The 15,136-nt window shown below is 35.4% G+C and overlaps 1 protein-coding gene across 1 annotated transcript in view; it reads right to left on the bottom strand.

Moving 5' to 3' along the window:
• Window positions 1–15,136, bottom strand: part of EYS (eyes shut homolog) — a 959,435-nt gene that overhangs the window by 755,330 nt on the left and 188,969 nt on the right. The window contains exon 8 of the mRNA XM_080584128.1: window positions 14,190–14,349. Coding sequence (XP_080440254.1) covers window positions 14,190–14,349 — 160 coding nt within the window. The remainder of the gene's footprint in view (window positions 1–14,189; window positions 14,350–15,136) is intronic.

Genomic DNA, 15,136 nt, shown 5'->3' with positions numbered 1-15,136 from the left:
TTAGAAAGACTTAAAAATATTTATTTATGAACGCTGTAAAATTTTAAAAATACAGACAATGGGAAATTAGATACCTCTTGTTATTTATAGTTGTTACATAATGCAATGTGTAACATTACATGGACAACTGTGGACAACTTGACCTTACATTTACAAGATTCCAATTTGCTCAGATTGCACTGACACTAACAATAACTAAATGCATCTGATACTATTGTGATTAATAGTTTTAGAAAGTAATGCTATGAGCCAGGATGAGTTACGAGACGTGACTTTGTGATATGATTGGCAAAAAGAAAGGTAAAAAAAAAATTAATAGAATTTTAATCAGGAAATCAGCTGAATGCATCTAGGAAGTTATGCTGTCTCCTAGATATATATAATTTTTAATTTTATTTATTTATTTATTTAAAAAAGGATAAGGAAAGCAACATTGGAAAAAGGTGGCAATAAACTTCAGCTCCATTTAATAAAGATTTTGGATCTGTTTTTCACATTTATTCATAAAGGTGGAATTGTATTGTCCAAAAACCCCTTATGAATAAACATTAGTACACATCAAACTGGCTTAAAGAATTATTTTGGTATAAATCTGAAATCCTTATAAAGGCTGAATCCTTTAAGCAAACTTTACAACTTTTCACTGCCACAATGAGGTCATGGAAACCCAGTAACTCCAAACTGTTATAAAATTTTTTAGAATCTTAATACTGCTGAGAAATGCATAATTTATGGTATTAAGATCTGATTAAGTGCTAAATGGATGTCAGGAGAGATCTCCACAGTAATCCACTTAGCTTTTAATGCCTAATTATCACTTCATAGTGAGTGAGGGCTGAATAATTGAGAACTGCAGTACTTATATAACTCAAACAAGATTTTTGTGTGCAATTAAGAATGTTATTCTTCTATCAGGAATAAGTTCAGCAGGTACAAGGAACAAAGGAAAAAAAATGAAGAAATTGCAACATAAGAGGGAGGGAAATAATTTGATTAAAGAGTTTACTGCTGTACTGTTTATTTTAAAAATTATCCTTACATGTTTTTTACCTAAGTGTATGCTCTTACAGTGAAATTGTTTAATTACAAATTTTATGCCCGAGATATCAGATAAATAAAATATGACCACAAGAAATCGCATACTTAAAATTAACAACAAAGAAGTGGGGAATGCTAAACAATTTTCAAAGTATTTAGGAAAATGGAAAGGAAAAGTACTGGTTACAGCCAAGTATTTACATGGATTAATGATTTAAAAGGGAAGAAATTACATACTGCTGCACAGACTACATGTTCATGCTTATAACAAGTAAGAATGAAAATTTCTGATGCTTTACAACAGTCCACCATTTGGAAATAACGAAGGATGATAGAATCATGGAATCATATAGATTGGAAGAGACCCCTGGAAATCATCTTGTCTTTCATGTGCTTGGAAGTGCCTTCCAGGTGGACTCAGTCCATAACTTTACTAGGGACTGAGGTAATAGCCTGTACTTTCCCCTTTCAGTGGTGTCCAGTGACAGGACAAGATGCAGTGGGCAAAAACACAGGAGGTTCCCATGGACCTCTATATGTCTGATGTGCTTCTGTGCTCTCTAACAATATTTTCTTTTACTGTGGATACTGCTACTGGTCTCAAGGAACCAGAAGGATGCAACAGTAAAAACTGAGGCATAAAAAGCAATTTACTTCTTTTTGGATCCCCCTGTCCCATTAAGCAGAGAGTCCTGATTTTAACTGAATTTTCTTTTGCTACAAATGTGCTTGCAGAAAACCTTCCCTAATGCAGTGCTGTACAGAAATATAGGCCTGGTATGACAGCAGAGACCTTGAGAAGTGGATTTACAGAATGTAGCATGGAGTCCCACAGGCATGGAATGAAAGCAGATGGGGCACAGACTTGGCACTGGAGACTCCACAGCAAAACACGACTCACCAGTGGTAAACTAAATAAATACAGACCTATAGCTAACAAGAACTTGTCTCAGGTGTAACATTCAGTTTTACTTTCAGCCACTGCTGCTAATGACATATTAAAGGTTTAATTTAACCCTGAACAAAGCAAGTTCACTGACAGAAGCAACTGATCCGGTTATATCTACTTTGCATATTGGTGATACTAGGAACATAAGAAAGCAAATGTTTTGATGACACTTGAAGGTAGAAGCAAGAGAGTGATTCATTCAAATTTACCATTCTTCCCCTGACAACTTTAAATAAATAAATAAATAAATAAAAATGTTCTTTGAAAAAGCATGAACACTTGAGATTCACCTGCTGAAGTGTGGGCCTTTATATCCATGCTATTGCATTTATAGGCCATGAAAACCTAACTTTTAAAACGTGATTTGTCTCATCCTGAACTTTACATCCAAACTAGATCAGATGATTGGAATATTTAAAATGCTCATTTCTTTCCACATAATCTGCAGATAACACAGAGCAACAAGCTTTATACAGACATTTACAATCTAGGCACTTAAAATCAGGCTTGATTTATTCCACTCCCAGCAACTCTACATTTAATTCTTTTGAGGGTCATTAAATTCATTTACAGTAACCTGTATTGGACCCACTAGAATTTGGAAAACAGTTTTTCACTGGTTCTGAATAATTCCTTATTGGAAATTGTGTTGAACTGTGTAGTAAATGTATTTTTAGATAAATCTAATCATAGCAATTAATTGTTGTGCTTTTCCAAATAAAGTAGATTTTGCAAATGAGAAAAGAAGAGCAACAACAACAATTAAAAGAACACAGGAAAAAAGAACTGATCTGACAATTCACATGTGCAGATGGTAAAAATGTCTGCCTGTCTGTAACTCACAGAGTTGAACAACCAAGTTTAATGACTTGGTTTTATTAGAGTTCAAAGATTTTACTATAGGCTCCATGAAATATCTGTCTATAATAAACCAGTGATTACAAATATGAAAATAAGTATTTAAGACAAATGCACATAGTTTTTCAGTCCTTTCAAAACAAAATATAATTGTGTACTGATAAAACATAACTGACTAGACTCCCTCTACAGCTAAGCATTAAAAACAGGAGGACGTAATTCATCCTGTTTGAGGAGAAATTTATAATATAGGTGAAAATAATTGTTTTGTGAGCTGAAGGTGCTTACAACTAGATAAACTCCACTGACTACACACAGAATCGAAACAACCTGTAGACTAAATTCTTACTTTTAAATTGCTAAAGATACATCATACTGAATTAATCATGTTATCAATTATCTTTACTTCTATCCCAATATTTAATTAAAAAAATACTTGAATAGTGTAAGTCATAGACACTCAGTGTAGGATGCATACTACTAAATGTTGACCTTTACATGTGAGCTACCAATTGAGACAATGCATCTATTATGTATGCTTCTCAGAACACAGGAAGTATTTAAGAATACTTTACAAAATTGATGAATAATACCACCTTCTGAAATGACACGACTTCAGAATGCACACATTTTTCTATAGTGGTATTTTAAATGTAATCTGTGAATATTATTTTTATACTTAAATGTAGTGGGTTTACGTGGCAAGGTTTTGGTAGCAGGGGGCCATAGGGGTGGCTTCTGTGAAGGATCTGGAAGCTGCCCGATCTTTGGTAAGGGCCCCACTGCTGACCAGAGCTGAGCCAACAAGAGATGTTGTTTTGCGCCTCTGTGAGAGCATATTTAAGACAGGGGAAAAAAAAACGCTGCACCACACAGCAGCTGGGAGAGTGAGAGGAGTGAGGAACAGCCTTGCAGGCGCCAAGGTCAGTGAAGAAGGAGGGGGAGAGGTGCTCCAGGCGCCAGAGCAGAAGTCCCCTGCGGCCTGTGGTGAGGACCATGGTGAAGCAGGCTGTCCCCCTGCAGCCCATGGAGTACCACAATGGAGCAGGGTTCCATGCAGCAACCCGTGGAGGAGACCACGGTGGAGCAGGTGGACCTGCACCGACGAAGACTGCGGCCTGTGGAAGACCCCTGCCAGAGCAGATTCCGGGCTGGACTTGCAGCCCGTGGAGAGGAGACCACGCAGGAGCAGGTGACCTGGGAGGAGCTGCTGCCCGTGGGGGATCCAGGTTGGAGCAGTTTGCTCCTGAGGGATGGACCCCGTGGTACGGACCCATATCTGGAGCGGTTCTTGAAGAGCTGCTGCCTGTGGGCAGCCCATGTTGCATCAGTTCAGGAAGTTCTGCATCCCGTGGGAGGGACCCCACAGCCCAGGGGATGAGAGTGACCGAGAAGGAGCGGTGGAGAAGAAGCGCTATAGACTGACCATAAACCCCCATTCCCCGTTCCCCTGCACCGCTCGGTGGGAGGAGGTGGAAGAGGGTGGATGGGGGGGAAGGTGCTTTTGGTTTCTTTCCTTTGTTTCTCACTTCTCTAGCTTGTTAGTAATAGGCAATAAATCTTACTATCTCCCTATGCTGAGTCACGATAATTACTGTGCAGTCTCCTCATCCTTATCTCAACCCTTGAGCCCTTTTCATCATATTTTCTCCCTGTTCCTCTCTGAGGAGGGGGAGTGAGAGCGGTTGTGGTGGAGCTCGGCCGCCCACCCGAGTAAAACCACCACATTAAATCTGAAAAATTTTAATATTTTCCTGTCTTTATTTCCACAGTTTCCTCTACCTCCTTTTTAAGATGGTGTTTCACAAGGACTTGGAAAGGATAGTATCACCTACTGAATCATCAATATTTCTTTCTTAATTGTTTTTTGGGACTTCTCATCTAAAAATTTGTTTACTGAATGTTACTTAGGTAGAAAGTATTCAACATATCAAACATATTTTAAAACACCATCAGCAAGAATATCTGTATTTTTTAAATTGTTTTAAAATCATTCATTGTGGGAATAAAACAAATGGATGAAAATAAAAGGCAATAGGTCTGTACAGAAAGCTAGAACAGATGTAGAAAGAATAGTAAGTGATAATATTGTGAAAGGAAAGAAATAACAAGGATGAAGGAAAGAGACTATCTTTATAGAGATTAAATCCCAGTGTGGTGGTGGGGGGATAGGTTGGAGGAAAGCCTCCTGGTTTTTACATTTTTTTTTTTTTTTTTTTTTTTTTTTTACACACAGCATCTGGCATTACGTAGCATCATATAAACCTTTGGGGTTTTAAAAGCTCAGTAGAGCTCTTCCTACTTGAGTAATAGTTTATGCAGTTGTTTTACAGAGAGAATGAAGCAAACATTTTCAGTCTTAGAGCTCTTCCTTTATGAAATATTTTGCAATTTATCTCATGAAATTAATTCTTAATAAAGAACTGGTGCTAGATTGTGAAATCCACAGAAGCAGTGAAAAATTATTTTAAATATTTGAACTCTATGTTTAGAAGCTGGTGTTTTTAAAACATTTTTTTCAAAGAATCTTGCAAAAAGTTGAAATGGTTTACAAAACTTTATAGCATAGCATTGAAATTGTCTTTCTTTTAATATTTGAGTTTAACATGAACACACTTTAAATTTAATTCTTGTTTTTCTGAGAGGAAGAGATTATAGAAAGTTAGCCCAAGAAAAATGTGATATTAATAATTTTTAAGGATACAGTTCTTCTAATCAAGACTTAAAGGCAACAAGTTCCATTAGCTACTTAGAACCAATAATTTGCTTGGGTTGCAGATAACAGTTCTGGAATCAGAACTCACAATTTACTAAACATGATTAGGTGAAAGATATAAGGCACATTTACACCATACAGTGGAGCAGTATTCTAAAGAGCTACTACTCCTTTTTTTGAAAGCAACATAGCCTTTTTAATATAGAGACACATATGCCTCAATAAGTGAGAGCAACCGAAATGAAAACACACATTCACTAAATGCTGCCCCAGTTTCATAGATGAAGGGAATCTAAACTTTAACACAATCATTTTCCAGTTCAAGTTTGTATTATATATATTTATACATAACTAGTATGCTTAGTCTCAAATTTTACCAGCCAGCATCTTTTTGTTTACATAGATATAGATTCCAAGACTTCTGAAAAGATATAAAGAGCTTTCACTGATTGCCATCAGCTTATGACTTAGCCTCACATCTACTTCTGTATGAATTATAGGTACATATTATCAAATGTTAAATATGCAGTTAAAATATCACCTTCTCCTGGTTTAGGATGAAATGACTGTTAGGAATAATCAGTGATAAAATTTTCTCTGTAACCGTTGTTTTAGCAGAGTCTTTTAGCTGAGCTACTTTTAACAGAACATCTCTACATTTGTGTGAAACATTTTATTAACGCTGGTTCTTAAAGTAACTCAGTGTTCTGGAACAGACAATTTGACTTTTGACCATCAAATAGATTAGCTGTCCTTTCTCTTAGAAGCCTCCAGGATTCAGTCGGAAATGCAGCCTTAAAGATTCAGCACTTGGCTAAGTCTATTCTAGGCCTCTTCTTCAAATAGAAACTCTTGTAAGGCATTTGTTTGTTTTGTTGCTAATGTGCCCATCATATGTCTCACAAAAAATAATTAAAATATATGGTGTTCTTAAAAAAACAACAGCAACAACAACAAAAAAACAACAGGATACTAGAAGAATGTACAAAGCATTTTTCATGCCTAGAACAGAAAAATTCCTGCTAGTTTTCTCTCTTTTCATTTTCTTTTTAAGTCTTCCTCATTTAATGAGAATCAGTCAGTCATCATATCTGATATATGAACACATCCAAAACAACCACTCACAGAGATGATAAGCCTTCCACAGTGAGCATCCCACTCAGCCTAGATAAACAATACTATCCTTGCAAGTTCTTCTTCCTTCCAGATCCTGCAGTTCCCCTAACCATCCCACAGATACTGTCTAAGAGACATGAAAGTACTCCACCTGCTTAAGTCAGATGGAGAGAATCCAATTAATAGAGCACTGGTATTTTAGCCTGGATGCTTATCAGATTAATTTCAGTGTTGACGAGAGGAGCAAAGAAGTAGGTGTTACAAGGAGACAGCTCTGAGCACACTGTCTCCCTACAGCTTTCTCAGATGCATAGCTCTCCTAGGAAGGTCTCTTCTTCAGCCAGTTACTTGCTGTGAATGTCATCATTCTTCTTCTACCCTTCCTTGCTATGAGTAGCATGGTAGTAGGATATGTTCAATGGCATATCAGGGTATTTCGACAAAACTTCATTTTTTTTAAAAAAAAAAAAAAAGAATGGTTTCTATGAGCTTTTTTTCTTTCCTTTTTTTTTTTTATTTTAAAAAAAAAAAGACTGTTACAGGTGATAGATTATAGCAAACTACAAATATTTCCATATAAAAAAATCAAAATAAATCATTTTGATTTAATTTTCCACATTTTCTCATTTACCAAAAAATCTTTCTGCTTTATAATTCGTGGTCAAAAATATCAAAAGATTTTTTTTCACTTAAATATGATTTTTCATTTGAAAAAAAAATCAACAGAAGATTCATCTACCTCAAACCACCTGTAGAGTGATCTATTTAACAAGGCACATCTGTTCAATTTACTGTTACACTGTTGAGATGAAGACATCCCAATGCTAACAATAAAAGCTAAATTAATGTTTTTAAAATGGGGCATTAAAAACTGTGCTTTTGCAGAAGTAGATAAAATACTATGAGAGATTACTCTTCTCTCAAGTTTGAATGAATCTAATTTGCTAAGCTTGGCAAATACTTCAATCATTAGATTTTTTTTTTATTAGTTTTCTCTTCTCTTCTCTTCTCTTCTCTTCTCTTCTCTTCTCTTCTCTTCTCTTCTCTTCTCTTCTCTTCTCTTCTCTTCTCTTCTCTTCTCTTCTCTTCTCTTCTCTTCTCTTCTCTTCTCTCTTCTCTTCTCTTTTCTTTTCACATTTCTACTATAAGTATATTCACAGATCATTTATGTTCACATATACACATTTCAGTGATCTTACTTCACACCCTAACATAAAAAGTCAGTGTAAAATACAATCAAAACGTGTCATGTTCTCTTAGACTTTCCATCAAAAATTCAATCTTACTAGAACTTACATCTAGCTGGATTGCAATGGAAGTAGAGCAAGCACAGGCCTATTTGTCAAAGAGCTTGCGAATAGATTTTTTTTTTTTTTAAATATATGTTAGTGTACAAGTAAGTCTAGTTTCTAGATTCGTTAATGTTTTCAATCTGCAGCTGGGGCCACCTAAAATTAGGCAAAGTTAATTTGGATTTTAATCTCTCTGCATATCAAATCCATATCTATGTGGGAAAAAAAAAAAAAAAAGATAAGTAAAACTAAGCTATTCAGAGAGAGAATCCCAGGAAATATTATTGTTAGAGTGAAGACCAAAGTACAGAAGTTTGCTGTATGCAATTTTACAATATAAAGTGGGTTAAAAAAGAAGTGAATAGGTCTTGCAATGCTTATGATGAGTGCTTATGTCAGAGGAGAAGTACCATCATCAGTAGATGAAACCATGCCTTCAGTCTGTCACATTGTTGTAGTACCTTATATAGTATTCAAACAAAACTGATTACATTTTTTTTTTTAGAAGGAACAATAACTGAATACAAAGCTTGAGAAGTAGCATAAGAAAGCCTTGAATAATTTGTTTCTATGTTAGCACAAATCTAACTTCAGAAGAGGTACAGTGGACTATGTTAAATAATGGTGTGGTACATTGTGTCTTAAGAGTGATATGCAGTTAAGCATGGTTATCAGTGTTTTAAAGAAGAAAGGGGATGTTCAGGCTGATATAAGAATACTATGGTAGACTGAGTTTTGATTAATCATGTTTTCTACCTATTATGATAAATTCTTCAAAAACCTTAAGCCCCATCCTGTATTCCAATATACAGAAAGATTTCAGAGGACAAAAGGTTTAAGACTGGGGCCTTTTAATGAAGTAAGATAGAACTACGAAGATCAGCTGTGAAAGCAAAACTGTCACTAGGTCTATGTCATAGTGTTGTTCATCTCTCCAATCCATTTTCTCTTTTTAAACATGCAATATTTATATCCATACTACACAGTTTTTATGTTTTAAGACCATCAGTGTGATAGGACATTTTATAGCGCTGTTGAAAATTTCTGAACCTTGGTAAGATCTGAAGTGCTGTGTCTGGCTGAGCTTATCAACACAGCCCTCCTGTTTCTGTTTCTTATTGATTTTTTTTTTTTTTTGGTGATGTACAGCTATATGGAAGTACAGTTTCTTCAGCTGTCTCTCTGTATGGTTAAAGAAAGCTGCAAGCTCTTAGTTTCCTTCATCACTTACAGCAGACATATATGCCGGGTAATGAGAATAATGAGAATGCATAGTGAGTGCACTGTGTTCTTTTTGACCTAATAGACCCAGAAAGTAAAAGGTTAATGAGTATTGTACTTTGATTTAACAAAAAAAAAAAAAGAAAAAAAAAAAGTTTTACAGAGAGGGTTGAAAGTACTATATTTGGAGTTCATGAACAGATGTAGCCAGAATATTTAATATGTCAAGTTAAGGGCATGTTTTTAAGCATCTCTTTCAATACGCTATCTTATTGAATTATTTACTTAGAAATCCATAGACATTAATGGTATATATAAGCTTTTCAACAAACTGCAGCACCATTAAACTAAACATGTAAAATATAGCTTCACAATGGACAAAAATTCTTTCAAAGTTTTCTTATTCATAAAGGCCAAATGCATTCACTGTGCACTGACTTAAATAGAAAACTGAAATAGTAGGAAATATGAACATATTCATAAACATAGATGTCCATTGGGAGTGTTTTGTTTCATTTTAAAAGCAGCCAGAACTTAAATACTGATATTATGTTTCCTGTTGAAATATCAGAACATTTTAAAAGTCTTTTTCATGCAATTGCTGCATGCCAAAGGAAAAAAAAAAAATGTTTCCAGCATAAAACTTTCAGTAGGCTCAGTATTTCTTGTGGAAATTCAAGACCTGAGAAAAAATATTGACTTAACCTTCCTTTAGGTCCCAGGCAGCCTGGAGCTCCCACAAGTATAGTACATCAGACATCACTCCTCTCTTAGTACTCTAGAGTTTATCTGCCTCAAAGTATGACAGCCTGCTTTAATGTCTTCCTTTTATTTTTGGACTGTTTACTGCTCTATCTTTTTATTTCAGTTAGTACAGTGGAGTTAGTACAGTTAGTTTAGTTAGCTTCAGATGGAGCGGTAACACTGCTGTTTCAGTGCTCTCAAATAATTCAGCTTGCTATCTTCTTTGGTAAAAGATCTTTGTAAAAACCCATGCCCTACCTTAAAACCATTTACCTTTCACTGTAGCTAATGTTATTCAGCCACATCCTATTCTAAAGGTCATTTTAAATAGCAGGAAACATTTCTAGACATCTGTCGAAGAGTACTAGAGATTGAGTTACAGTGGTTATTATTTTTGCTCTCTCAGTTATCACTGAAAGTTCTTAAACAGAAAACTGAATCCTCTGCAGAGGAGTCAGTTCTGGTTTTCTTCATTTAAGGAAGATAGGTATTCTGAGTGAATTCCTTTAGTAATACTTAGCAAGTGTTTTCTTTTATTCCATTATTTCAATTTGTAGTCTTGATTTCAAAGTTCAGTCTGTGAGCAATCTGTGTGCACCAACAATTTCTCTTTTAAAGGTGACAGCAGTAATAACACCTAAAGTGCAGTGAACAATACTTAAAATGACAGCATCTGGTGCTGAGACACACTTCAATGTAATTCCAGTTACACTTCTGTGTTGTAGGAACCTCCCATGATGCTATGAAAATTCTTTTACCAGCTCACCTTTAGCTCAGGGAATAGAGCTGGGGAAGAAATGTTATAGTTCTTTTTATCCATTTGAAGGTTTTGAGACATATAAAAGTCTTCCATTGAACATCAACATGAAATAGAGACCTTATCCAAATGTTCTGGACAATTTCTTGAACTGAGAAAAAGTAAAATATAATTATTTCATAGCAGGGACTTGATCATGGTATCCAATATCTGCTGTGATTTTGAGGACTGTCAGACCATCAGTTATCCTGGGATGGTCTTTTTCAGTCTCTGCTTCTTAACCTCTTCATTGTGCTGGGGAAAGACAATGCCCCTATATGTAGCCCTTCTATAGGGCTACATCTATATCAGTAAATTAAAAAATGCCAGTGAAAAGTCTGTTGAATGGTTAGAACACTTCCAGGTGGGTTCCTGTATCCTCTTAAACAATTCTGAAGCACAATTTTTGGGTTAGCCTCAAGAAGACTCTTAATAGGCAGTTTTGGGTATAGCCATTCTATTATAGAGAATAAAAGAATTTTAAAGTGTGTATATGACCAGAGAGAACCAGTTAGATCAGGCCATATCATTGTTTTATTCACTAGTATAAGCATTGTCTTAACTGGATTGTGAAATGAAAGATTTAGGAATTTTTATATTTCATATCTACTTCTATTGGACATTGAATGTGGTACTTAAGGACATGGTTTAGTGGGTAATATTGGTGGTAGGGGGACAGTTGGACCAGATGATCTTGGAGGTCTTTTCCAATCTTAATTATTCTATGATTATATGATTAGCTATTATGGCATCAATGATACTTTCTACAGAAGACTGTCTCAAACCACCTACATAGTTCAGTGGTGCAAATTTCATTCATGTCTGTGTATATGTTTCCAATATACCTGTGGAAATTAGTAACCCTGCCTTAAATCAATAGAGCAATGAGAGAAGGAGAAACAATAAATTGTGGATAAATCTGTGAATGCTCTTAATGAGTCTTCCAAAAAGAAAGTTTGAATATGAGGAGTAGGTATGCTATTGGAGGAGTACTTTAAATTCTGATCTGTGAGTTTGCTTGGGGTGCAGTTCATTTTAGCAGCAGTAAGATTATTTTAATTAAAGGATTTTTCTACCAACTAAATTAAGTGTCTAACATGCCCAATCAATTCCTGCCAATATGATTGCTCTACACACAAGGAAAGTTAGTAATTAATTAGAGGAAGCTTCTTCAAGGACAATTGGTCTACTCTGCAAAACTTGAGAAATTGCTGACAAGGATTGTTTTATTTCAATGTCATAAGCTGTGTTGCTTACATGTACTTTGTAGATAACACAGGTTTTTATCCACTTTCAGAGAAGAGAATGAATTGTAAGGAAAAATACGAAGCTAACTGTTCAAGGAAATCAAATGCAAAAGTCATGACATCTATTCACCAAAATAACTGTATTTTATAACATTTTTATTCTACCCTTTTAGCCTTTAAAACAAACACATTTTTTTCTGTCAATTATCTGAAATGTATTTTACATATACACAGAAATAAAAAGGTACTTCAAAATCACATTTGTGTGTATATACTAAGTTTCTACAGAGGTTTCATTAAAGAATATGACACCAAAATGAAATGCTTTTAACTTTTTTGACTTTGCTTTTGACATTTTTTAAGTCTAAGTGCTGCATTTCAGAGCTGAGAATGTTACACCATATCATACTTTGCTTTTCCTAAGACAAACCTACCCCAAATATGATTTAAATGTTAATGCAAAGGCTACTGCTCTAGTGTTTATAGACATAGACATATATTAGAACAATTAGTTGTGAAACTGCAACAGCCCATGTGGTTGCAGATGCTATGTAATTCTGAATTGAGTAAAGATGCCAAAATAATCAATAAATGGTCTTTCCCTCTTTCCTTCCCAGGCACACAAATGAAATAATATACATAATAAAAAAATGCTAAAGAACAAGATTGAAAAAGTGACATTATTTAAAAGCAAAAAGAATAAAACAATAAAAAAGAAGAAAAGAAAGAAAATAAAATTATTACAATACAAAGAATCTCTTAAATTAGGATCCCACAAAGGAAAGAATATTGACCTGAAGGTAGGATGGGACTCAACACTGAAGTCACTTCCACTTGAACCCAGTTGTAACTCACTGTTTAGTAAGGCTGAACTATTTTGATTGCATACATTTATTATGGTTTACTATTGTCTGACAAACTTTTGTTTGGGGCTTATATTTTTAAGTAGAAGTCTTACTACCACCTCAAAAGCCTTGATGTGTTCTAGTGAAATAGTACTGCTGTCAACAAATCCACAATTTTGGTTGTTATGCCAAAAAGCATAACAAAAGCAAATCATACAAGGGACAAGGTGGAAGTGAAAAGACAGGTTGATAGTTATTACTGAGGTTCTTTTTCAATGACGGTATATTTGAAATCTGTTTCATCTGTATATTACTAGAATTTATTTTGCCTAATTTTATTTTATTTATTTATGTAGTAAATATTGTTTCTACTTTCCTCCTTTCTTTCTTTCTTTCTTTCTTTCTTTCTTTCTTTCTTTCTTTCTTTCTTTCTTTCTTTCTTTCTTTCTTTCTTTCTTTCTTTCTTTCTTTCTTTCTTTCTTTCTTTCTTATTTTAAACTTTTTTTTGGCACTTATATTTAAATTTATATGTATACAGCTAATATAAGTTTCCTTGATTTTACCTAAAATTGGAGTGAATCACATGCAATACCTCTCTTTCAGTGCTCTTCTTCAACAAAGATTTCTAAAGTATTGTAGAATCTGCTTCAGTCTAAGGTTCTATTTAGAGGGTAAGACTGGAGGAAAATATTGAAATTGTTTCCTTGCCAGCTAAAACCCAAGGTGGTTAATCTAAGCTATTTTTCTAGGCTTCCTTTTTTATCCAGTAGAAAGAGAAACACTCCTGAAGAAAATGTTTCAACTACTAACAGATATCTAATATAGGTGGTCTTTATTCCCCTCTGAAAATTCTTACCCACTGAGTATACGTGGAGCCTGGAAAATTTGTTAACAAGGTCTCACATTACATTAGACTTCTGAAGTCGAGTAAAGTGAATCAGTTAATCCCACCCCAAACTGATTTGTATAAGTCATCGAGTGTCCACCAAGGAATCGAAATATAATGCGGGATGCAGCTCTTAGCTAACTAAAGTTATCTGAACAAATATAGGCTGATACAAAGCTAACAAACTCCCAGTCTTTCCACTAGTTAGATCTATAATTCACATGTATACACATACACTTAGTGTCTTCAACTGGAGCTGAAACCTGCTCAAGGTCTGTTCTTACCCTCCTATGGAAGGTTCAAATGTAACCTATAAGTTTAATTTAGATTTCGTAAGCATCAGAGGACAGAAAATACAGAGATGTGATTACTGCACCAAACACTTCTCTATTCCTTATTTTTGAAAATTCAGCATACCTATGCTTCAATATTTGAAAGTTAATGAAAGTATAGAATTCTACATGACATGTATATGCCTTACCTGTGGAACCATGAGGACACAAACACTGAAAAACAGGTTGCTCTCCCAGTTGGCTCATATCAATGCAAGTTGCTCCATCAGAACAAATATTTGGGTAAATCAAACATGCATTTTCAGCAAATTGGCAAAATTTTCCTGTCCATCCAGGTGCACAGAGACACTAGATATTAAAAACATATATGTGTATTTAAAACAAAATAAAACAAAACAAACAACAAAAAAACTACCAACAACAACAATAAAAATAAAAAATGGAAATGTAATGTGGAAACTTTGTATACATTTATTTGGGTCTTGTATGTCACTACCACAGGGTCCATCCATCAGCAGCAAACAGCTCCAGGGGCTGCAGCATGGAGATCGCCGCCGTGGGACCCATGGGCTGCAGGGACAGCCTGCTCCACCAGGGGCCTCTCCACAGGCCGCAGGGGAACTGCTGCTCCATGCCTGAAGCACCTCCTGCCCTCCTGCTGCACTGATCTTGGGGTCTGCAGGGCTGATCTCAGTCCTCGCTCTCCCAGACGCAGTTGCGCAGCAGTTTTTTTTTTTTTCTTTCTTTCTTAAATCTGCTCTTCCAGAGGCGCAAACAGCATCGCTTATTGGCTCAGCTCTGGCTGGCAGTGGGTCCCTTTTGGAGCCGGCTGGAGCTGGCTCTGATCTGACATGGGGCAGCTGCTGGGTGCTGCTCACAGAGGCCACCCCTGCAGACCCAAAAGTTTCCCACGTAAACCCAATACACTGGCAAGACACAAAAAAAGCACCAATGTTAAGTAATATTAGCAGGTGATTAGGAGGAGAGCGTCCTTTTTTTTTTTTTTCTTTCTTTTTTCTTTTTTTTTTCTCAGAGTGAGGCAAAAGAGGATAAAACAACAAGTATCTAAGTAGGAGGATATTAGAGTTGGCAGCATACGTGAGTGGAAGTATTCATTCCCCCACATCCTGCTTAC

This window comes from Anser brachyrhynchus (genome assembly GCF_964034855.1).
Source record: "Anser brachyrhynchus genome assembly, chromosome: 3".
NCBI classification, from domain to species: Eukaryota; Metazoa; Chordata; class Aves; order Anseriformes; family Anatidae; genus Anser; species Anser brachyrhynchus.
Note: the sequence above shows the minus strand (reverse complement) of the source record. Positions and strands in the feature narration are given on the sequence as shown.